This window comes from Gymnogyps californianus, chromosome 1 (genome assembly GCF_018139145.2).
Source record: "Gymnogyps californianus isolate 813 chromosome 1, ASM1813914v2, whole genome shotgun sequence".
Classification (NCBI taxonomy): Eukaryota; Metazoa; Chordata; class Aves; order Accipitriformes; family Cathartidae; genus Gymnogyps; species Gymnogyps californianus.
Genome location: NC_059471.1, coordinates 97,886,078 through 97,909,635, shown reverse-complemented (window position 1 = coordinate 97,909,635; position 23,558 = coordinate 97,886,078). Strand labels below are relative to the sequence as shown.

Sequence of the window (23,558 nt, the reverse complement as noted above, 5' to 3'; positions counted from 1 at the left end):
GTTTTACATTTGTAAAGGTCTGATGCATCCTGGCTCTGGTGTGTTCCCCAGTGTGGCAGGATGAAGGCTTCGATGTCTTACTACAGCTGGGAATTAGAGATAGCTGGCTGACCCTCAGCTAACCCTGGCAGCCAGCTCAAATTAGGGCAAGGAATGCCCCAATCATCTCACTATTTTTATCCTACTAATACCCCTCACAGTGGAGTTTTGAGGAAAAAGCTTTAGAAACTATTAAGACAGCTTCTCACCAACCGAGAATCTCCTTAAACAGGGCAGGAAAAGGCAGCTGGTTGAAGCCAGCTGACCACCATAAACTGTAAGATGACATAACTTTTGCAGGATTCAGACAATGCATCAGAAATGATAGCAGACATCAATGTTAAGAGGCGAAAAGAAAAGAGACCTGGACCAATTCCCAACAGAGAAGAGAAGCACTAAAAAGAGATTCAATACACGATATGCGAAATAATTTTAAAAGGGACAAATAAAGTTAATGGAATGTTTTGGTTGGCTTCTTTTGGGGGATTTCTTTTAGCTTCATTTGCCAGGCAGCTTGAAAAATGAGAAAGGATAATCTAAATGTTAGGACTACAGGGATAAATGCAAAATGCAAGCAGATCAACCTCACATGAGTGTTATTGAAGTCCATGCGACCAACTACCTGGGAAACACATGTTGAGTTAAAGTATCACGATTGCCATGGGTGATACCACAGCGCTCTTAGTTTTATTGTGCCCCCCGTGGCTGTAAGGCAAGAAACTGCTCTCGCACTGCAGTGCAGCAACCTAGATGTTCTGCAAAGGCTGTAAGGCTGGTGTGCACCTCCCCCTGTCATGGTCCTCTGCTCAGATGGGAGAGCATCAGATTGGCTCTTCCGCATGCAGAGGAAGGAAGAGTAGATAACTGGCAGTGGGTGCTGGTGTTAATAACCAGGCAAGTGTTAATTACCTGCAATTGCTGGCAGTGGCTCCCTTCCTCCAGGACCGGGGAGCCAAGCAGACTGTGTCTGCCGAGCCTGTGCCTCACTGCTCTCGTCGCGCCTGGAGGGCAGCAGGCAAGATGGTCATGCCATCAAAATGGACAGTCTTACCCAAGCTTTTACGAGGCCTGGAGCTGGGCTGCAATAAGCCATGGGCTCAGTGTGTGCCTACACTAGTGAATAAGCACAGGCGTGCCAGTGTCCATACTCAGAGTGGCCCCCGGCAGGGCTCTGCCGTCCCTGGACAACTATGCCTGCCATGGATAGCAAGCTGCTCGCTGAAAGGAAAGTTACTTGGTTTAAACAGAAGTGGTTGGGTATCCCTGGATATGTGCCTGAAGACAGATGCTCCTCACTTGAATTCAAATAGACAGAGAAGGGGCGACGGGAGTGTTGCACAAGGGGAGAAAATCCTAAAGAGGATCCCACTTCTAAAGCATTTGAGCAACACCATGTTAGAAAGGGAGATGTTGGGGAGTGGGGTAATTCTCTGAGCGATGCCTACTGAGAGACCAGAGTACTTCTGGCATTTTTCGAGGCACTGTGGTTCTGTTCCCACAAAGTTAAGAGCTGAATATTTCATTTCAGGACTAACTGTCCCTGCAAGTACAGCTTTTTGGATGAAAACAAGAGGCCGACTCCCCGGCGGGATGTACCATCCTACCCAAAGGTATCACGCAATGCTTGCTTTTCCCAGAATCCTACCACGCGCTTGCCATCCTGACAAGTGCTGGTTTACAATGCATGACTCCCTAGCCATCTACCTCCTAGTTATTCTAAACCCACAGCTTGATCCAAAATCCCTGGAAGCCAATGGAAAAAGCTGTTGTTGCCTGCGGTGATTTAAAGTTGGATCCTCAGTAGTCTTTAATACTTGAAAGGTCATTAGTGTTTGAAATGTTAATGAACATTTTGCATTCATCAACATTTAACGCTCTTTTGTCTAGTTATATTTGTTTATTCTTCATGCTCGTAGCAAACAATCAAAAATAGCCTATAATATTGTACTCTAATTGAAAATAGTGCTGCTGCCTGTTTTCTCCTAATGGATTATTTTTTAATTTAAAAAGTAATTTATGGGGATGCTTCACCTAGGGAAACAAAGAGAAAATGCGACATTGGATTCTCTCCAGAATGATTCATTGTCCTTGTGAAAATGAGTTACTGTATTTGCTAGAGAAAACAGTAATGCTTGAAGAAAAATGTCTACTGGGCAAGTACAAGTACAAATTCACAGTGATGAATGAGGCTGAAACCATGAAGCACACAGGATCTTTGGTCCTAGCACCGGCAGTCTTTGCCCACAGGAATTATTCAAAGCTACCAGGTTATGTCTGCACAATGCCCAGCTCACACCTTGACAAAACACCAGCTCACACATGTGCAAATCATAGTTAACATGGGCACTTGCCTGCACACATCAAAGCTGGCTGAGCCGCTCTCAAGTTCACATGGTCCCATGTGATGCAGGTGTATGATATGGACATGCATCCTTGCATATTTGTCTTCAGGGCCTTACAGAGTTACAAATTATAAGTTCTGCTGTTTATTCTGCTCTGCCTAGCGGAAGTAACCTCTAGGTCTCTGAAGCAGACATCATGAGACTTACATTTCTTTTAATTAACTTGTGCCCAAGAGGCTTGTGCTCCTGACACTAACACACGTTTTCGCAAAATGTATCAGTTCTAAAAATTATTTTTCCCTTGATAAGTATATATGTCAGATCAATCTTTGATCTACTGCTATGATATTAGGATCTTGAATTAACAAGTGCAATGAAGAGTTGTACTAACTGACTGCAGAGTAACCTGGTAGTCTGTGTTGTCCCTAGACCAAAGCTCACAGGAGTTTTGGTTTCAGAAGTTTGGGTTCTGTTTGACAGATTTGCAAAATCTGTTATCAGTTGTCAAATGTTGGATTTGTCCAATGTCAGTGAGTCTAGGAAGTGATGAGTCCACTGAAAGAAGATGTTATTACAACACTCTTATCAAATAACAAATCTGTACTGATAATTCACAGATTTCTTGCAGAATGTCATATTAAATTTACATTATATAGGCAAATGCAAAAATCATTGCCCCCTCAAGAAGGAAAAGTAATCTTCAGTGTTATTCTTCCTTGGATTAAGTATCAACAATTTGATGGCTCAAAAAATTTCATTCACCTGCTCAGTACAGTAAGCCCAAAATAATTAGAGACAGCCATGGTAAATGAGCCAATTAAAGCTGCAAGGGTTTTTTGTCCCAGAAAGACTCTGATCAATAGAGTCTCAAAAATATGATTCAGTAGAGTCCAGATCTCCCCTGATCTTTTAACCCTCCACATTCCTTTTTTTTTTATTTTGTATACAAATTGTAACTGGCCGATGAGCTTGATTTTGTTCTAAGCTTCTGAGCGTAATGATAAAAAAATCACTTGAATCTTGCAGACTGACAACCAATTTGAAAATGTGGGTGTTCTTGAAAAAATACTCAAAATGAGAGCATAAATCATCTGAAAGTAAACATATCATGCCTACCAGCTAATTTAACACTATAAGCATAGAGACTTCACACCACCCAGCCATGACTGGCTGCACTGAACGTCGCTGATGCTCTGCAGGCAGCAGAACCAGTGCAGCCAGGGATGGATCTGTGCCCTGCGCCCCTTACATCCCCTTGCTGGATCTACGAGCAACCCTGTCCATAACACCTCCTCTCTCCTCCCTTTTCTCCCAAACCCTCCACCTCCCTGCTCCATAAGGATCCCCACCGATCAGTGGCCTGCCAGCTGGTGCCGTGACAGGCAGCGAGCTGCCTGGGGGCTTGCTGTCCACCAGGCGTGGGCATCCTGGCATGACCACGAGTGGCCGGTGGGGATGGAGAGGAGGGTTGGGCAGGCAGAGGGAGAGATCAGTTGCTCTGTCCTTGGGAAATACAGCTAAACCCCGTGTGAATGGGACCCCAGGAGTCCCAGGGACATGCCGACGGCAGGTCCCACACTGGGGCAGGGGACCCTCACTTACACCGACTGCCTTTTTGTCTGCAGTACATGCTGTCCCAGGAGACCATAGAAGCGCTTCGGAAACCAACCTTTGACGTCTGGCTTTGGGAGCCCAACGAGGTAAGGATGCCATGTTAGCTGGGTATAGCACTCTTTCTGAGAGCCAACAAGGCCAGAAGAGCCCTTTGAGATGGTCTGCAGGGCTTTTCCCCTTTTCTGCCCCTTAATCTCTCTATTTTTTTAATTTTCATATCACACCAGAATACAGTACTTTTTCCTGACAGATGCCAGATAGATTGTGCTGATTATCATAACCTGATCCCTCTTTATTTTTTCTTTAATATCTTCCTAGTAATGTCCCACTATCATTACTGCCACATGAGTTCCCTTGTGCCATTTTATTTGAACAAATCGATCCCTAGCAAAGTTTATGTTTAAGCACATCATCAATAACTCTGCCCAAATCAATGAAGCTGCATACTGCTGTGTGAAGCCAGGTAGAGGTGCATGCATTGATTCATACCCTTTTAGAAAAGGGTTTTTCTGTGATGCTTTCTGAAGAGGTTGCAAAGCTGCGTGCATGGCCTATTAGTATTTTCTTATTGTTTCATTTTCTTATTTTTCTTATTGCTATTAGTATTATTCGTTGTTCATCACTTGTATTGCAGAAGGTTCTGGAAGGCCCATGTGTAAACCTCTGCAGAAACATGAAGGAGAAGGATGTTTCTGTAATGGCCAGCTTATAATGTAAAACTAGATTCAGCAAATACAAGCAAATCTCACCTAGGAAAAATGTAAGGGAGGGCAGGACTAAACTAGGTTTTAGTGTTGGGTTTTTCCCAAGGGAAGGATTGGGTAGTTCTAGCAGCACCCCCAGCAGCAATCACCTTAATTACCTTCTCAATCAGATGTTGTGCATACAAGAGTCATTCTGGCTCAGCACCTGTAAATCAACATGACAAGGAAAAATACCCCGTACCGCACCCACAGGAACAGCATACGCCCTTCAGGATATTTCATCTGGCTGGTAGAATAACAGAAGGACTCCATGGTGGCTTTAGGTCCATCTCCCATTCACGCAAGCTGGCAGAGCTTCCCTTGTGCGGTCCGTGCCAAGCTGAGGCTGGTGTCTGCAGTTACCGCTCCCTCTCCAGCCCCTTTTCTCTGTACCATGGCCATACAACTGCTCAGGCAAAATGGCTCGCCCCCAGCTTTTGAATGCCTGTCAGAACTTTACAGCAAGAGAGAATTACGACCTGCCAGGTGGACCATAACACTGCTGGCTCATTGTTGTTCTGACTATTAAGAAAGAATAGAGACAAAAACCATTATCCATGGATTCTTGTGTGCTGAGGCATAGTATTTTAACACAGTAACTCATTCAGAGTACTAGGAAACCCTATATGGTGGCATGAACAAGGCTAACGAGGGTGCGGAGATTAGACATGCCCTGCGAGGAGGAGTGCTGCTCAGAAATAAGATACTGCACAAACTCTGGTGAGCCGAGCACCATATGGGTTTATCTCACCTTTTCAGCTCTGGTTTATGTTTACAGAGAATATTTCAATTCTGTCAATGCTTGTTTAGCAATGAGTATTTGCCCACGTGCTCAATGTGGGGCAGGCAGGTTATAAACCAGTCTTCTGTAAGCAAATTAATAATGTTGTGCTCTGCAGCATCTCAGTAAAGAGAGCTATGCAGCAAGCTTGCATTCTCTTTCTCAAATGCCCACTCACTTTCAAGCCTTAGAAGAGTCCAATATTCAAGCTTTTGCTGTTGACCAAGAAAGCTAAAAATGAAAACTGAGATTCTCACGTGTCCAGGGCAGGGGCTTTGGGACTCAGAGTCACCCTGCCACTCACCCAAAGCTCTCTTGGCAACAGCTGGAGGGAGATAGGCATTTCCGAGGGTAATTCAGCCCTTCTAGATCAAGTTTATTGTCTCAAAAAGTCTTTTCTGAAACTATTGCAAAACATATATTCTACCTCAGGGACTAGGAACAAGTCAAGGTGGTCTACAGCAAAATGCTGGCCATGTGATCTGAGCACAGTTCAGCTCATGACATTGTCCCTCAAGTCTTGCAGGAAAGTCTCTTTTTTCCTGTTCGGATGACTCAAAACGAGCCCGCTTGTTACTGCATGAACTGTGTATATTCCCTGGATAAATATAAAGTTTCATTACATGAAATCATTTTTGTGGAGAGTTTTTAAGAGCCTAAATAACAGAAACCTAACTAAAAATGTCTCCAAGGCCATATTTGTGACATTACCCTCATCATGTTAAAAACTCCTGGATCAGTCTACAGTCTAAGAACTGTATCTGCTAATGTAATGGCTACATTTCATCCCCTGCAGATTTTGCCTTCAGAAATGGGAATGCAAGTACATAAACTCCTGAACTCCTGGAAGTCTGCTCATTTCTGACTGGTGGCAGCTGTGTAGTGCCCAGACACATCAGATTATCCATACCTTTCTTTTGCAATATTTTCAAACCCAGAAGATTAACCAGGAGCGGCAGTGCTGAACTATCTGCATCCCCCTTCCTATCGCAGAGTAGATGTTGTCCTAAAAGAGGAGCCTGCCTTTGCATTTCAGCTATTGGATTCATAGTTACAGTTTATGGGAGTGGATGGTCACAAACCTGCTGCAATTTTGTGTTATAACGGGAGATCTTTTGTTAAACAAGAAATCCGAGTTAAGGTAGCGGATTTAGGAACTCGCAAAAAGTCATGAAGAAAGAAGATATTGACACATATCTAGAATAAATGTTTCTTTAAGGATCTCCTATTATCTGCTGTCATGTTCTATACAGCTAGGGCCTGATCCATTTCTGTACAGCTAGGGCCTCTGGAGTCAGTGGAAAAACTCCCACTGATTTCATTGAGCTTTAGAACATATCCCAGCTGAATTAGAAAAATGGCAATACTTTTTTGTGAGAAGGGTTTGCTATGATACGCATGAATCACAATTACAAAAGAGAGCTGGTGTGATTCAAAGCCCTGCACAAAACCTATGAAGTCAACAGCAATCTGTCTACTTCAAAAAGCTTTCAGAACCTCTCTGTCTCCCCTCTTGCACTCTCTTTAATAATGCAATCTTTGAACATCTTTCTTTCATCTTAACAAGAGGGCTCTGCAATTATTCGATGCTTGCAAGGAGAAAATTCACTCTGCAATGTATCGTAAAGTAAAGTGATATTTACCAAGCCAATAACCTATCTGTTCCTGGCTGCAGATGCTCAGTTGTTTGGAACATATGTACCATGATCTTGGGTTGGTAAAAGACTTCAACATCAATCCTATCACGTTAAAGAGGTGGTTGGTAAGTATTTAAAATTCCTGATATTTGCAATTTTTCAAATTAAAAAATCAATAAACAAAACATTTAGTCATGGAATTAACTTGACTCACGTAAGTAATCCACTGAAAGCAGTCAGTCTATACAAATTCTTAAAATGTAAGTACTTCAGCAAATTGTTGCATTCTTGTGGTAACAGATGACTTTTTTTAAACTGTTTTCCATTTGTTTGCTGAGCTTTCTATTACTGAAAGCAGTTCATTTCTGGTGAATGCTCTTGGTACCTATTGTAAATGGAGACAAGACGAATGTCTTCAGAGATGGCCAAAAAAAGCCAGTATGTGCAATAATCATTAGATGTCCTAAATCACAGGGAGTAAAAGAGCAAGGCAGAAAGGAAAAGGAATTGCTGAGAAGTTAAATAACTTTCTTTGCCTTGGTCTTTAATGTTGAGAATGTTGCAGAGATGCAAGACATGATAAAGATGAGATCATACCAAAACTAAGATATCTAAAGAAGAAACAATTAAAAATCAATAAGTTATCAGGTCCAAGGGAGAGCATATGAAAGAATTTGCTAAAAAGCTGGAGAATACATTGGCTTTCTCAGAAAACCCCATCATGTTCCTAGAGGACCATAGAACAGTAAATATTTTACCCATTGTTTAAAAAGGATCTAGGGATACCCTGAAGAATTATGGTTAGTAAAACTTACATCTCTACCTGACAAATTGATTGAAACAATAATTAAAAACATCATGATGTGAAGTTCATTATACAGATGTTTCTTATGATTCTTGTAGTGAAGAATTATATCTCACTAATCTCTTCTAATTACCTTAAGAGTATGGACAGAATAGAAGGAACTGTTTTACATGATTGATGTAGAGTCCCAGAGAGGCCTGAAAAAATTCCACAAATTCAGAAGGTGGTGGCTAGAAAACACAAAGTGAAACACTGAATTCATCATATCGCGAAGTACAGCTAGAGCAAAAAGCACCTGGGCACCAGCGTACACAGGGCAGTGACTGTCACTGCTTGGTGTGCTGCTGCTGGCTGAAGCTAACAAGGCATTAGGCTGATCACAGACTGGAATAAGGGATAAAATGGACCAATGTTACCATGTCTCCATAGAAGGCATAAGGCTTACCTGGAATTTATGCCTAGGACTGCTTAAGTCTTTTTAGAAAAATGGTATGACTACATTACAGGAGATATAAAAAATGATTGAGACCTAGGAAATCTCTCCCCAAAGAAGGCAGATGAAAAGCTCAGTATTGTTGAGCTTAGAAAGCAGCTGAACAGAAGGGGTGGGATGAAACCCAATACAATCAAGGCTAGCACAGAGCAGATAAAACAGAAAATTTCCTCCTCCTGTCTCACAGCCTGAAAACATGGGAAACAAGGTGATATGTCAACTCACATCAACATGCCACCCACACGCATTACTGCAGGCAGCTTCCTGTTAGCTTGTATCTCCAAGTAATTTGTTACCACTAGCATTTAAGACAGCCTCATTCTGAACAACGAGGGGAGTTTATTATGTATTTTCTACAAAGGTAAGACAGGGTGAGATTTCCTTTCTTAAACACTAGCTTCGCAGAAAGAAAGATGATTAAAAAAAGCCCCAAGGACCCTGCTTCAAACTATGATACTTCCACAGGCACAGTATGGGCAGCAGTTTGAATTTAAGTGGGTGAGAAAAAGCCACCTCATGCATATGCTTGTTTTCTTGCTCCCACATCCACTGGCTACAGAAATGTTCCAGAAAGGGGAGGAAAGGATGACTAATACAACCTAGTCACTCTAGCCCTTCAGTGCTCTGAGTCAGGAGTCCCCTGGGATGCTCTGAGCTCCACTGCTGGATGTATACATTACATCCATGCAGTGTTGTAATGGGCCTGGGCATGACCACAGTGTCCATGTGGAGGCTGTGAGATACTGCCCACCACCTGTGAGCCTGGCCATATTGTGCCATTAGTTATTCATTTTAAAATAGTGTGATATATCTCTAAAGTCCTTGCTGCAGAATAATCTGAACAGTTTTTGCAATGAAGCCCCCAAATATTGAATAAGCATTGAAAACCCATAGTTCTCTTGACCTCATCCAGAGCTTTGAGGCTCCCTAGAAGTCAGGTCCCAGGTTGAAGGGTTTGATCCTGATGGGGCTTCAGGACTCTTGAAGAAAATTCACTATTTAGCTAGAGAAGGGGACACGAATTCCGTCCATGTCCTTAATTCAGGCTTAGTAACTGAAGCACGTGCATAAGGGCTCTCTAGGGTCCAGGCTACAGAGGATTCAGCAGAAGAGGTCGAGCAGTGCTGCTGATGCTTGGCTGTTCTGTGCAGGACAGGATACCAAAGGCTATCCAGCGCATTGGAAGAATGACTGTGGCATGTGTTAACCCAGCTGTGCCAGCTTCACTCAGCTAGCCTGGCTGACAGTAGCGAGGACACATGGAAAGATGGGCTTTAGCTTGCATTTGTAATGAGGACACATAGCCAGGATCTGTAGAAAGTTAAAACACACAAAAATCAGTCCCATGTGCCCATATGGCTAAATCTCTCCCATGCTGCCTAGTGTAGGAAATCCACACAGGTATGCTAGTGCATGTGCATTCACATCTTCACTTTGCCAAGCAACATGTCCCAGTGTGCCACCTCTGAGCATTTGCAAATGAAATAACAGCTACATCTCAGCCTTGAAGATTTCAAAGCTGCAGTTTGCATTCAGTGAGAGGGGGGAATGAGGATGTGCTTTGAGTTCTTTACACACCCCAAAGTCACCGTTTAACCACCACACGGTTTGAAATACAAATTCAGGATGAGGGCACAGAGTCCTATCTCGAGACTGACGTGCACTTGCAGCTGTGCTGGGATGTTTACCCATTGCTAGCTGATATGAGAGAGAGATGCTATGAGCTTTGCCTGCTGACAAATTCTTGAAAGGCAGTAATCTCTCACCGCCCCCCCCAGGTAGGCAGAGAGTGTCAAAGAGCCTTGTGCTGTCACTGTGCTAGCAGAAAATAATACTGGGCTCCATAGGACTCCTGTAGGGATATACAGTGCTTCCAGGGAGGCTGGGAAGCGTATGTAATCATGTTTTTACAAAGAAAGGCTCTCCTGTCTCTGACAGCTTCATTCCCTCTCTCTGCAGCTGTGTATTCATGACAATTACAGAAACAACCCCTTTCACAATTTCCGGCACTGCTTCTGCGTGACCCAGATGATGTACAGCATGATCTCGCTCTGCAGCCTCCAGGTATGCCCCCCACCTCAATAGCATCACTCCATTTCCATCGTGGGGCACATGTTCGTCCACTGAGCACCACGATACCTGTGCCACTTTTCTTGGCAAACAGGCCACCAGCTTGCTGGCAAGTGATGAGCTTTGCAGTAGCTGCACTTGTTCAGTCCCTGGGGAGAGGAGGAGAGGTGTTGCATTTCCACCTCTGGCTGCCCACTCAGCCATCCCATCCCAGACTCCAAGCAGCTACACAGCTCTCTGAGGCTGCTGGGAAGCTACCTTCACCTCCTGGATATCCCCAATTTGTACACTCAAGCTCTTTTGACACTCTGATAGCATGAAACATCTGTGAATCAGATCCAAAAGCCTACTGAATTATGGTCTGTGGATATGGTCTTCATCTGTGACACAAAATGTTCCCACAAGAGGTTTTCTCCAAATGTGTGCTTGCACCTGGGTGAGCTACTGCAAATAATGCCTTGCATGTACTGTATGCAAGATTCACATTCAAGCTGTACTTTATTCAAAACTATACGCATGATTTATTTTTATTGACTGGATAACCTGTGTTTACATATTAATTTCATTTCTGTACAAGCCAGATTTTATTCAGTTAAAAAAACCCTTTCTTCTCCATAGTTAAACATTTCATTTACTGGCCTAAGTCTATTTTCTTGGCAATAAGAGATGAAGAAAAACTTGCTTTAATGGAAGTTCATTGTATTCAGAAGCTGTGGGAATGCAACACACTTAATTTTTCTCGCTCTTTTCATAACTTTAGTTAATGCAGAATGCAATGGCAACTAAGCTATCTTCCAGCCCTCCCTTAACTAACCAGGATGCTCAAACGACTTGTAAGAGACTGTACTAATATCTCAGTGCTTTTATGTGATCTCTGCAGTAATAGCAAATTTCAAGCAAATTGCCTCCTCTGAGCTGCTGTTATTTAATGCAACAAAGGCAAATCTGAGTCATTTTTACTGGAAGGGAAGGCAGAATTCTCTTTCTTGACTGAAGTAAATTGATCTATGGAAAAATACTTCATTTTGCTCAGATTTGCATTTGTCTAAAAAGTAAATGTGGGCGGGTTTTTTACTTCTTTTCATTTATGGGGATAGGGGAAGTAGAAATCGTAATACTACATTAATGTTTTGTATTTTACAGGAGAAATTTTCCCAAATTGACATCTTGATTCTCATGACTGCAGCAGTATGCCATGACTTGGACCATCCGGGTTATAACAATACGTAAGTCTGTCTCCTGCTTTCTCTTCCCTTAAAATTTATTGGGAAGGTAATACCAGCTGGCATTTTTGGTAGATCAGGTTTTCCTTCTCACAGCTTGAGCTGGCCATGACCTTCTGCCAAGGCCCTGCTGTTCACTCACATGTGGGCCAAGGCAGAGCTTCACGCAGAAAATTCAGGTCAGGGTTGGGGTTGCCAGCTGTCCTTGGCTCTGTAAGGAAAATGTTCTTTCAGATTTCTATTCCAACACTTTCCCCCACTCCTGAGAAAGCAAGGTAAAATGTTTTACAGCTGAGAAAGAGGGCATAAATGATTATAGCTCCATTGACTGAAATGGAATAATTATACTAAGATGCAAAGGGTGATTTAATTTACACATTATTTCATAATTATAAATCATGAAGTACATATTATTCTATTTATTATCATGTGAGGAAATTAGAATTGTTGACCCATGGACACTCTTGTGTGCATGTATGTGCATGTGAAAAAGAGAGAGAGAATCTAATTTATTTGTAGCCATTCACTAAATAAGGGCAGAACCCAATTCTGACAGGGATCAGTGAGAATCTCTCCGTTGACATTAGTGGGGGTTGAATGAAGCCCAGACAGTTCCTTCTGTGTTTGTTCTATGTCATTTTAAGCTACAGAAACTTGGTAAAATTTAAAAAAAAAACCCTAGAGGGGAATAGTGCCTGAGATGATATTAAAGTAATATCTATCTTCTCTAAAAATCTGATTTAGTATTAACAATCAAAAACCAAACTGCAGCTAATTGAATAAGTATTGAAAAGAATGTAAATAAAAGTAAGCAGCATGGTTTAGAGCAGCTGGTGTGTGTCTGCAGGAGTTCTCATTGTTTTTCTTCACATCAGCTATCAGATAAATGCACGAACTGAGCTTGCGGTACGCTACAATGACATCTCCCCACTGGAGAACCACCACTGTGCTGTGGCTTTCCAGATCATTTCCCAGCCAGAATACAACATTTTCTCCAATGTCGACCAGGACCAATTCAAACAGATAAGACAGGTATGAATGCTGTTCCCATCTGTGTCGTACAAACTGTTCCTGAAGATGTAAGCACGCACAGACTTCCCTGCTGTACAATGTGAGTGAATCATTCTCCCTAGAGGGTAGGACTGAAAAAGCCCCTCACACTGGAAGGATCCAAGAGGGATTCTTGGAAAATTTCCACAGCAGCACTCCCTGGAATGTCTTGCTGAGAAATAATGAGTACATCCTGACTATTAGAGCCTATGACATTTTGGGGGTAGATATTTATATTATTGAAGGAGCCAATTAGCTCTGACTGGGAAAGGATTAAGCTCTCATGACAGAAGTTTATGCTTTAAGAGAACATTGTATTAATTTTAAGAGGGGCTTCAAAATGGGAAAAGATTTACAACAGCAGAGCACTTGTACTGTGGGAAGAGGCTCTGGTGGACTGGGAGTCATCACAGTTATCTCTGAGACAGTAAACAATGCTACAATTCCCATTAGAGCACTAAGGGCCAAAATTTGGTCTTAGTTTCCACGTTACACCTTCCTTACACACCAAATGAAAAAGCAGACCAATGTCAGGGCTTAGATACTGGTCTGGCTGGAGTTACTGATTCTGCCAGTGCATGGGAAGCAGGCATGGGCCCAAAATGGATAGATCTGTATGAAACCCCGCAACTTTAAATTAACCACAAGTTTTCCCATCTTAAACTCTGCCTAGCAGGAGGATACAGAGCTCCTAACACATTGGCTGCATCTGGGTATTTCAAAGCCCTTAATCCAAGGAGGATGAGCACAGAGGACATCCACATCTACCGATCTTTGTCTCTTCCTAGGGCTACTAAGAGTCAGCAGCAAAACCTGGAGTGCTTTCCAAGGAGCCAAAAGTGGATCTTGGCAAACAGAGTGTGATTTTTAACATCCTGTTGTACAGTTTGTTTTTCCCAAATTAGTCAATCATCAGAAAGGAAAAACCTCAATGCCTCTGGAATATCACGCTAGTGTTAGAGATCAATCCAACCATGATCTTCATACACCATGAACTCTTTGTAACCCTCTTCCAGTTTGCTTGGTAGTTTCAAGTCAGAAACTTCCCCTTTCAGTATTAACAATGTTATGCATCTGAGGCTTTTTGTGTGTAAGAAAGACCCTACTTTGCTCTGCAATAGTAGACTTTGTAAAGAATGTTGAGTTAATATGTGAACATTTTTTCTTTTCTAGGGGATAATTACGTTAATCCTGGCTACAGACATGGCGAGACATGCAGAAATACTGGACTCTTTCAAGGAAAAAATGGAAAATTTTGATTACTCAAATGAAGAGCACATGACCTGTGTAAGGAGGTTTTGTGGATTATTATTTTTCTGTGCATAGTGTGAAAGCTTGTAGATTAACATTTGTTTGTTTAAAAACCAAGATTCAATATACATTATCAAAAAAGAATCCTTCTTACATCCTCTGCCCCACCAAAAAGAATTACAATTTGGAAGTGCTCTACTTAAAATAGATTACTCCAGCTTTAGAAATCCTGGAATCTCATCAAGAAAAAAAATATATTTACTCTGTCAGGTCACAAATTCTTATTGTGCATTACTGTGGGGCAAAAAGTATCCACAAAAGTACAAACTCTAGTCTCCTCTACTTCCCAATCCAGTTGTCTTTGACGTCCAGGGAAGTCTTTCCCCAGCTGCCCTTGAGTGCTCCACAAACAACTTCATGGTCATTTGTGGCTGAATCTCTTCATGCAGCAGATAAGCGCATATCCCACTGTGACACATCCCAGTGCTACAGACAGGGAAACCAAGGCAGAGAGGCGATAAGTCATTTACATAGGGTAACTGAGAGAGTGAAAAGGAATCCAGATCATTTAAGACCTCTGATTTAATCCTAAAACTGTCCTTTCTGTTTGAAAACATTGCCTCCCACTGCATTGTAAAGACACGAGTTCTAGATAGGGGAAAAAGGGCTGGCATTAAGACTGTAGTATTAAAGTATTATCCTCTTTCAGCTGAAGATGGTACTGATAAAATGCTGTGATATCTCCAACGAAGTCCGCCCGATGGAAGTAGCGGAGCCCTGGGTAGATTGCTTACTAGAGGAATATTTTATGCAGGTAAGAATGAGGGAGAGATGCAATTGCACAAATTGCTGCTCTTCCTGAATCCCACCTCAGCTACAGGTGCTCCGCTGTCTAACAGCCCAGTCTAGCTCTAGGATGGAAAAGCTTCTTTTACATACAGTTGGAGAAGGATGTCAGCAAGAGAAGCTGTTCAGAAAGCAAGGGAATGCAATCGACTGCAATTTGCAGATGAAAGACAATAGCAACCTAGAAATCCTAATGCTAGCAGACTGAAGCTTGTTCTCTGTAAAGCGGCTGCGTTGCAAGTTTGTTTGACATATAAATGATTTTTGAGCCAAAAGGGCAAGAGCAGTGGCAAGAGAAAGTTGTCAGGTAAATTATATCAAATACCACAGGGGAACTAGTTTAGATAATTTTCACTGCATGTGAACATTCCCCTAAAGAGAAAGCAGAAGACTTGTTGAGGTGTGCAAAGTCAGACTTTAAGCTCCACAAACCATTGCTCCTCACCAGATTCCTGGCTGAACAGTTTCTGATTGCTTAAAAAAGGATCCCTGGAAGACCAGCCCTCAGCTGCCTCTGGCACACGGGCTCCTGAGCAGTGTGTACGTGCTGCAGCAGTGGGATCTCAACTGACACACAGCTGCAGAGCTTTCTTGTGTGTTTTGTCTATACTTTGATGGGGTGCATGGCAAGGAGGGCTTCTCACAAGAGACAGACATCTCAGATGATGTGTCAGAAACACTTCTAGCTCACTGCGTCTCCAGCTTTTTACTCAGAATTACAGTATCTGTGTACCTTACTGTTTTGGCCATCCAGCAAAGGCACTATGTGCCGGAAGACCCAATAATTGAGAGAGAAAGTCTGCTACAGGATATCTCTTTTGCACGCACAGTCTGTGACCTCCTTGCACATGAACCCACATAGAAACAGTGAGTTATGTGGTCAAGTAGGTAGCTTGGTAAACTCTTTGCAGTCAATGGAACTATTCTCCATTGACCTGGCTAGCCAGAACTAGTTTTAACCATTAGTAAAGAAGGAGATGTAATTTCTGGTTGAATACCCAAAAATAATCACTCTCTGGAGAATGATGAGGAAATCAAAGATCTATTCCTTCTCTTCCAGAGCAGCAAGAACCATTATCACCTTTCTGAATGCTCAGAAATATTTTACCTCACAAGTCCCATGGGTTTGCAAAGGGAATCAGGTGGCCTCATTGCCCTGTAAGCCTGGAGGTGAACACTTTCATGCCAGTGCTGTGCACAACTAACTGAACAGAGTTCTCTTCATTCACATGCTTGCTCTCAACAAAGCAGGATACATTGGCCCGAGGGAAGGATATTGCTATTCTGTGCTATCTTCAGACACCACTGAGATCTGTATCTGAAGGCTACTGCTCTTTAGTAGTGATCTGCTTGGTACATCACTCTCCTCACAGGCTACTAGCCAAGATTAGTATTTGTTAACTCTAGATTTGTTCCAGAGCGACCGAGAAAAATCTGAGGGGCTTCCAGTGGCACCGTTCATGGACCGCGACAAAGTGACCAAGCCGACAGCACAGATCGGCTTCCTGAAGTTCGTTCTCATCCCCATGTTCGAAACAGTAACAAAGGTAAGTGACCCAAGGCCAGAAGCAGAAGTGGGAGCGTGCAGAGCTTCAGCATTTGCTTCGACAGGTGTTTAGTCAGCCAGGGAAATGGGGATGTACAGTTCACACCCTGCCTTTCACCCCATTTCTAGCATGTACAAGTTAATGAATACAAAAGGAAATGTTGATATTGACTCTCTTGTTTTCACCAGCTATTCCCAGAAGTGGAGGAGGTGATGCTCCAGCCCCTTTGGGAATCCAGGGACCACTATGAGGAATTAAAACAGATAGATGATGCTATGAAAGAGGTAAGCTCTAAATATCTCTTTGATAAAGCAAACATTATGATTAAGTCAAACATTATAATTTAATAGCAGCTTAATTCCAAAATAGTAGGAATGCTTATCCTTATATCATCATTATCATGAGAAACACATTCATTATACCTGGCTGGAGAGAGGCATGTACCACAAGCAGTAAGTGTGCACAAGAGCATGCCCTTGCAGAGTCCACCAGGCACCACACAAGTACGGCCGTGGGAAGGGAGCTGCTTGCAAGAGAGTGACCTCAAGACAAAACCCAGAGATAACTGCCTGAGGGGAGCGCGTTAGCAAACGCCTCTTCCTGGAGGGAGCTGCCTTCCCCTGGGAAGGAGTTAGCCTGGGCTAGATTGCAGCAAAATGTCCCGGGGTTGGGCAGTTCAAGGCACTGCACCACCAATGCATAAGTCTATTTTCTGGGAAGAAACTTCCACTCATTTGTCTGTCATCAAGGATGTGCTTGAAATTTTATGAGGAATTACTCTCTCATACACAGCACCCAGTAGGATTAAACACAGAACCAATGAAGCCGTTTTATGGCCCAGGCTGAGTGGGGGCCTCCATTTACAGACTGTCTCTCATTTTGACATGTAAGGCTTAGGGGAGGTAGGATACACAGGTAACCACATTTGCTGTCTCTGACCATGTCTGCATTGCCTCAGGAGCCTGGCATGGCAGAGAGCGAGGCCAGGCCCTGGCAGCAGGTGCCCTGTGCCCGCAGTGCAGCAGCCGGCGTGCTGGCCCGGCTCCTGCAGCGCCCTGCAGCCTGTGACACTGGGCCTGCACGCCTTCCTTGCACACCTCTTCGAGTGCTTCTGTTCCCTGCTGAGGCAGACGACAAAACCTGCCCAAATGGCATCACAGTGTAGGGGTTTTCTGACATGAACAAATTTATCATGTAGACAGGATACTATCAGTCACTCTGTCATTAAAATAAATTGGGAAGTGCCCTGGAGCACTAGTTGTGCTGATACTGTTTTATATGTGGGAAATGAAGGTTCATTCACGTGATCATCCTTGGCTGGATGAGTGGAATAGTAGCTTTCTGGTGTAGCTCCCACCTCCTCCCAAGTGCTTTGGAGGAAAAGCCCCTCAGCAGCACAAATACTAAGGCTGGTTAAACAAAGAGCACATGCTTTGAGGGCACTAAGTTATAAAGGAGAAGAAAGTCTTTCAGGCATTCTTCAGTTGAGAGAGGAGCATTTCTCAAAGGAGGGAAGAAGAACTCAAATATGACTGCCAGACTTTCTGAGTCCTATTCATCTTTCAAGTTGAGCCAAGATTTTACTTCTGGTTTACAGAAGCTGTCAAAACAGAAATTTTATACAAACTGATGGAGCTTTAATTATGGTGTACTGGCACAAGAGGTCTTAGGAAAATAGGAGCTGCCTGAATCCAGACATATCCTGAAACAAGAGGGGTTAGTTAATAATCTGAGAGCCTAGCACGGCAGATGATGAGAAAGACTGAGTTCTGTTTACTCAGGACATACATCTAGAGCTGTTTGGATGAAATGGTGCCTGTGATATACCAAGCTGCTGCCTATTATTTCCCGAGAAATGTTGCACATGCCTTGTGGAGAGATGAGTGTTCGACTCACAGCAGCAGTGGAAAGCGGCACTGCATGAGTCAGGGGTATTAATCCTGCTTTGCTCTTCATTTCAGTTGCAGAAAAAGAAAAGTGAAAGTTTGACCACCGCCAGTACCGAAAAGTGAGACGAAAAAGTCTTTGAGCAAAACATAAGCCCAAAGGTTATCCTGTTCTTGAGAAATGCTGTATTTGCCAAACAGATGTGGTGGCTACATCAAAATCCAGCTGGGACCATGTACTCGGAGAGGTGGCAGGCACGAATGCCCTGCCTGCCTGTCTGCCTGTCTGGGCGCCTTGTCTACAGCCTGCAGCCTGCTCGCACAGGCGCTGCCGCCGTCGGGCACCAAGGGCTCCCCTCACTCGGGCATGCCCATCGCAGCCCCTCCGGCAGGACCTCCCCTGCGGACTTGCACAGGTTGCAGCACGGCTCAAATCTCCAGCAGATTTGCCTTTTTGGTGACCACACTGACCGCAGTCTGTAGAGACAAAGCGGAGTTTAGCTAAGGAGCCTTTTCTGGAAAATGATCCACTGGCATCCAAAAACAAGAAAAAGTTGTTTTAGTCAAGATACTATATGTATGTGTACAGCAGTATGCTAATTACAGCATAGCTTAACAGATGCTTATATTCTGACAGGGGTCCTGGCATATATTTTTGTTTGCCTAGTAGGCCCTAATGACACATTTCTCTGTATTATTCTCTGAATTTTATAGTGTTCACAGTACATTCAGAAGCCCAGCATAATGGATGCAAATTTTTTTTTTTTTTCTACACTAGAAGAAATCAGAAGAAACCTTAGTGAGTTTGCAGGTTCGCTTTGTGGCGTCACACAGCTAGGCGTCACTGGAACCTTCAGCACGAGCAAAGAAGGGAGCACAAAGCTGAAAACACTGTGCAAGCATATTTTTATCCTTGTGGATGCAAAAAGCAACAACAAGAAAAACCTTCAAAGATGTACAGATTTTTTTTTTTAACTTTTAAACTGATCCGCTAAATAATATATTCTTCTACAGAAATGGGTGTTGTACTTGTTTTCTTTTGCATATGCGTTCACGTGAGAACTGTCTCTGTTCCTAAAGACAAATGCTTTCATAATGAATACAAGGTAAGGGGCCGTAAAGGAGAGGGGAGGGTCAGTTCTCCTTAAGAGGAGAAGCTTTGGAAACATTTTTTGTGGTATACTTGCATCATGAGCGCAACACCGAACAAGCTTCACTTCCATTGATGACTTTGTAAAGGTTGTGAGCCAAGCTCTGCCTGGAGTTGCAGTTGTGCAAACAGACAGCGGGCAATACTGTGATCAGCTCCTGTGCACCACCTCGCCAAAGGGAAGGCCAGAAGAAATCCCCCTTCCTCGTGCCCACGAGAGGCGAGCCACAGCCACGCTGCTCACCTGCTCCTGGTTCCTCCCACTGGGCAAAGGTCGCCCTCCGTGGGGGTTTCAGCAGACAGGATCAGTTCCTGTCATGGCATGGCTGCTGAGACCAGTGATTCGCATGCACCCTGGCTTGCTGGCATCCCCCCCACTGGCAGCTGTAGGCATGCAGCCAGCAAAGCATCATGCATGTTGCCCCGGTCCTCCTTGGCTCAGTTCCCGAGGCTGCCCCATCAACTTTGCTAGGTGTGTTAGCAGTAAGGGTAACACTAGTGCTATGCCTCTGTAAAGTCCAAAGCCGCATGCGTTGTCTTAGCTTGTTTTTCAAAACGAGATGAGCAGGTGGGGACAAATCTTTCTCCCCATGACCCAGGAAACACCTTAGGAAGCTCAGCCTCTCTGGCAGGTGCCTAGTACCAAGCTCACCACGGAACAACAAACCTTGCCTCCTGCTCTGGAAATTCAGATTTATTCTCCTGTTTTTTCTGCACATTAATTCTGAGCTTAACTCTTGTTTCTCCCCCAGTGCCATTTCCCATGTTTGGTCTCTTTCTTTTGCACAAAACTTCAGCTATTCTCCAGTCTCTCAGGGAGATCAATATTACCTTGAAACATTCATCCCTCTACCCTATTCCTGCTTGCACATTTCCAGAGACCCTGGTAGTTCTCTCTGCTCGTGCCTCTTTCTGCCTGGGCTGCCTTCTCCTTTAAACAGCTTTTTGTGTGTGTGGTTTTGGGCTTTCTCCTGCAAACTGGAAAAGGGTCTGATCCTTGGATTTGAACAGTCCTGGGGGACCCCAAGGGAGATGGGAAGATCCAAGCACAGGGTCAGCTCCAAGCTACACAGACATCTTCATGAATGGATGAACTAAACCCTAGTTTTGATTAACCTCAAACTTTTGATGCTTGGAAGTTGGATCTGAATTATGTGGTTTGGGCCTTTTTTCTGTACTAAATCTTATAATCCAAAGTACATTGTGACCCAGATTGTTCTGCTGTGGAATTCTTCACTTCTTTTTCACAAGTACATCAAATTTAGCATCTCCATTCAAGAGGATTTCCGTCACAAATCAGCTCCCAAAGCAGATGTGCTGTGCAGGAGCTATAAACAATTGCTTAGTATATGCCAAGTCCTGTATTGAGCTAGTTACTTTAGATGAGAAAACCTGCTGTAGGAACTTGACTGCACCCTCCTCCCACTAAAACTGTTTAAGAGTTAGATCCTGGTAGGAAGTTTTGTTTCAGTTGGAAGGATTTTCTCTAACCGTAAACCCTAATCCAACAAGTATTTATGCATGCGCTTAACTCCCACAAGCCTAGTCATGGACCCTGGCGTACAGTAGCTAATTGTATAGTGCAGGCTCCTTAGCTTTCTCTAATTGAAGTGCACAGGAGTTTGAGAATGGATGGCCCTTGGTGCTTGTTTTGGCACCATTATTTTTAAGAGCAACCTGAAAACTGTTTACTGGAGAGAGATGATCAGAAGACGTTGGTAAAATCCCGCTGACTTTATTGGAGCTGCATCAGAAACGTGGAGAAGGGAATGCAGCCCTTCCTCAGGGCTGCACTAGTGACTGTCATGATGCTGTAACGTGCTGTGCGGCTTATTGAAAGAACAGGCAACATCCAGGCTGCTATTCATAGAGAGCTGTAAAAAAGAACACATGCAATCACAACCAGCTATTGGTATAAATGGGAATACCACAGCATTTTTTAATCTCATTTGCCTTTGTAATATTGGATTTCTAAAAGACAATCCTCCCAACATATGTTTAACCAAGGGGAATGCAAGGCATTCTCTCATAATTCTAGTTTTTTGTACTTTTTCCATAATAGTTGACACCGTGATTCATATGCAAATTAAGGGATTTGAGAATCTTGGCAATCAGCCCATTAAAATGTCACACATTTTCAGGGTGACATTTTAAAACTACACTTACCATGAAAATGAGTATTTCTGAGGCAGCCAGACAGATGTCTCAAGTGTGATTTAATCTTTTCTCTCCCTAATCCAATGAGTAAGAGTGAATATTATATCTTAGTGTTGTTGTTTCAGCTTACAGTAGGTGCCTTACAAAGAACTTTATATGATCTGTTGCATGCGTCTTTTCAGCATCATGACAGTGCCACATGCAACCCAGCCTTACATTGCTATTCCTGTACTTGTGATCCAAGTTTATAACTATTCCATGCTGTTTAGCTTGGAAAACTAATGATGAGCCCTAGGATTTTACTTCTTATTTTTTTAAAACAATGAGATCCCACAGCCCTATACTCACTTCGTTTTTTAGTATGGCTTTCATAATCGGATGAAACTAAGGCTATCATGTAACTGCATGTCTTGGGAAGGAAACAGCTTTTTAAAAATGTGAATACCCCCACAGCAGCCAATTTGCAATGAAAATTTAGTGTGTGTTAAACACACGGGTTATGTAATGCCAAAGAAGTATCTGTACATGGAAATTGTTAATCTCAGTGCTGCTTCTGAGCAGCAATAATAACAGCATCTGTTCCATATGGGAGCAAAGCAGAGTGCTGGTGTGGAGTATGAGCCCATCAGGAAAAGCACTGTCAAGCAGTATTCAATTTTCCTGATTAAACAGTGGGCTTTTACTGCAGACTGCCCCTTCTCTCTGGAAACATCTGAAGAACAAGTCTTACCTTTGTGCCGGGTTTGTAGTATTAAGAGCATACACACTGCTTTTTATTCTCCTGTCATATTGTTCTCTTTTGTTGTGAAGGTTTCTGTGAGAGAGCAGACACAGTGGGGCAAATCACCTACCCTACTAATGCAAAATCTCCCCATATTTACATCTTTCCCGTACTATCATCTCCTTGATTTCCCTGTGGCAAGGCAGGGTATAAAACACAGCAACATGCCTGTTAGTGAAAAGGAGCACTCAGCCCCAGCCCTGCAGGAAGGATGTATGTGAAAGGACAGCCTGATGTAGGGCCATCCAACTGCTGCTCTGACTCCCAACATAAAAAAAAAATTACTTTCCAAGAGTTTGCTCTGGAATCAGGCATATCCCAGCCCCAGGCTGTGGTCCAGAGGACACCAGACAGGTCCTGCCCTCATGAGCCACCTCTCTGTATGCACAACCCTCTGCCATGCAGCACCCTTGCGATTAAGGTTGTTCAGCGCCAGCAAAGTGAAGCAAAGACCTTCTGAAGCGTGTTTAAAACAGCTTGGATGCTGCTGTTCTAAGCAACATGGCAGTGCAGCGGGCGATCTCTCCTTTCTCTCAGCTCTCCAGGGGAGTCCCTAGGCAGAGGTAAAGCTTGTACTCTGAAAAACTGGTGCATTGGAGTCCTGGTCTGTGGGTGGGTGCTATGATAGCACAAGAGACCAGTAAGTCTTAATAATAAACCTAGATCTGCCACTGGCTTCAAATACCCTCTAGAGTGAGTCACCAAGCCAGGGTTTCCCTCTGCTTTCAGAGACACCCACCTCTGTAAAGCACCTTGTGGTATTCGGATATAAAATGCTCCTCACTGCAAGAACCAACAGTTACCATTTTCAGAAAATACGACTTCATAGAAACTTCTGGCCAAAAAACTTATTAGATGTCCTCCTAAATGAAGAAGCTGTAACCAATAAGTCAAACATCTCTTTCTTCGTGATCATGTTGTAGTGGATCTGGCTCTTTGCTAGAGAGAAGTCATACTTCTCACTATCATCTCACACACACACAAAAAGCTTTCTGACTATTTTGGCATGTAATCAGGAATTACAGGTGTACTCAGGCACAGGCACACATGCAAAATGGCTATCTGTAGACATTTTTGTAATACCGCTCTTGGCTCTGTTGCAAGACATAGAACCAGAAGGGTTTGGAAAGTGTAAACTAGCCT

General features: G+C 43.3%; 1 protein-coding gene across 3 annotated transcripts in view; it reads left to right on the top strand.

Annotated features, from left to right (window-relative positions):
* PDE9A (phosphodiesterase 9A) overlaps nt 1–19,068 on the top strand; it is a 50,270-nt gene extending 31,202 nt beyond the window's left edge. For all 3 annotated transcript variants that reach the window (XM_050896983.1, XM_050896975.1, XM_050896968.1), the window contains 11 exons: nt 1,568–1,649; nt 4,007–4,081; nt 7,195–7,281; nt 10,414–10,518; nt 11,668–11,750; nt 12,623–12,779; nt 13,971–14,084; nt 14,758–14,862; nt 16,313–16,441; nt 16,630–16,725; nt 18,403–19,068. In XM_050896983.1, the coding sequence (XP_050752940.1) occupies nt 1,568–1,649; nt 4,007–4,081; nt 7,195–7,281; nt 10,414–10,518; nt 11,668–11,750; nt 12,623–12,779; nt 13,971–14,084; nt 14,758–14,862; nt 16,313–16,441; nt 16,630–16,725; nt 18,403–18,453 (1,084 nt within the window). In that variant the 3' untranslated portion in view covers nt 18,454–19,068. The remainder of the gene's footprint in view (nt 1–1,567; nt 1,650–4,006; nt 4,082–7,194; nt 7,282–10,413; nt 10,519–11,667; nt 11,751–12,622; nt 12,780–13,970; nt 14,085–14,757; nt 14,863–16,312; nt 16,442–16,629; nt 16,726–18,402) is intronic.
* Nucleotides 19,069–23,558: the final 4,490 nt, after the last annotated feature.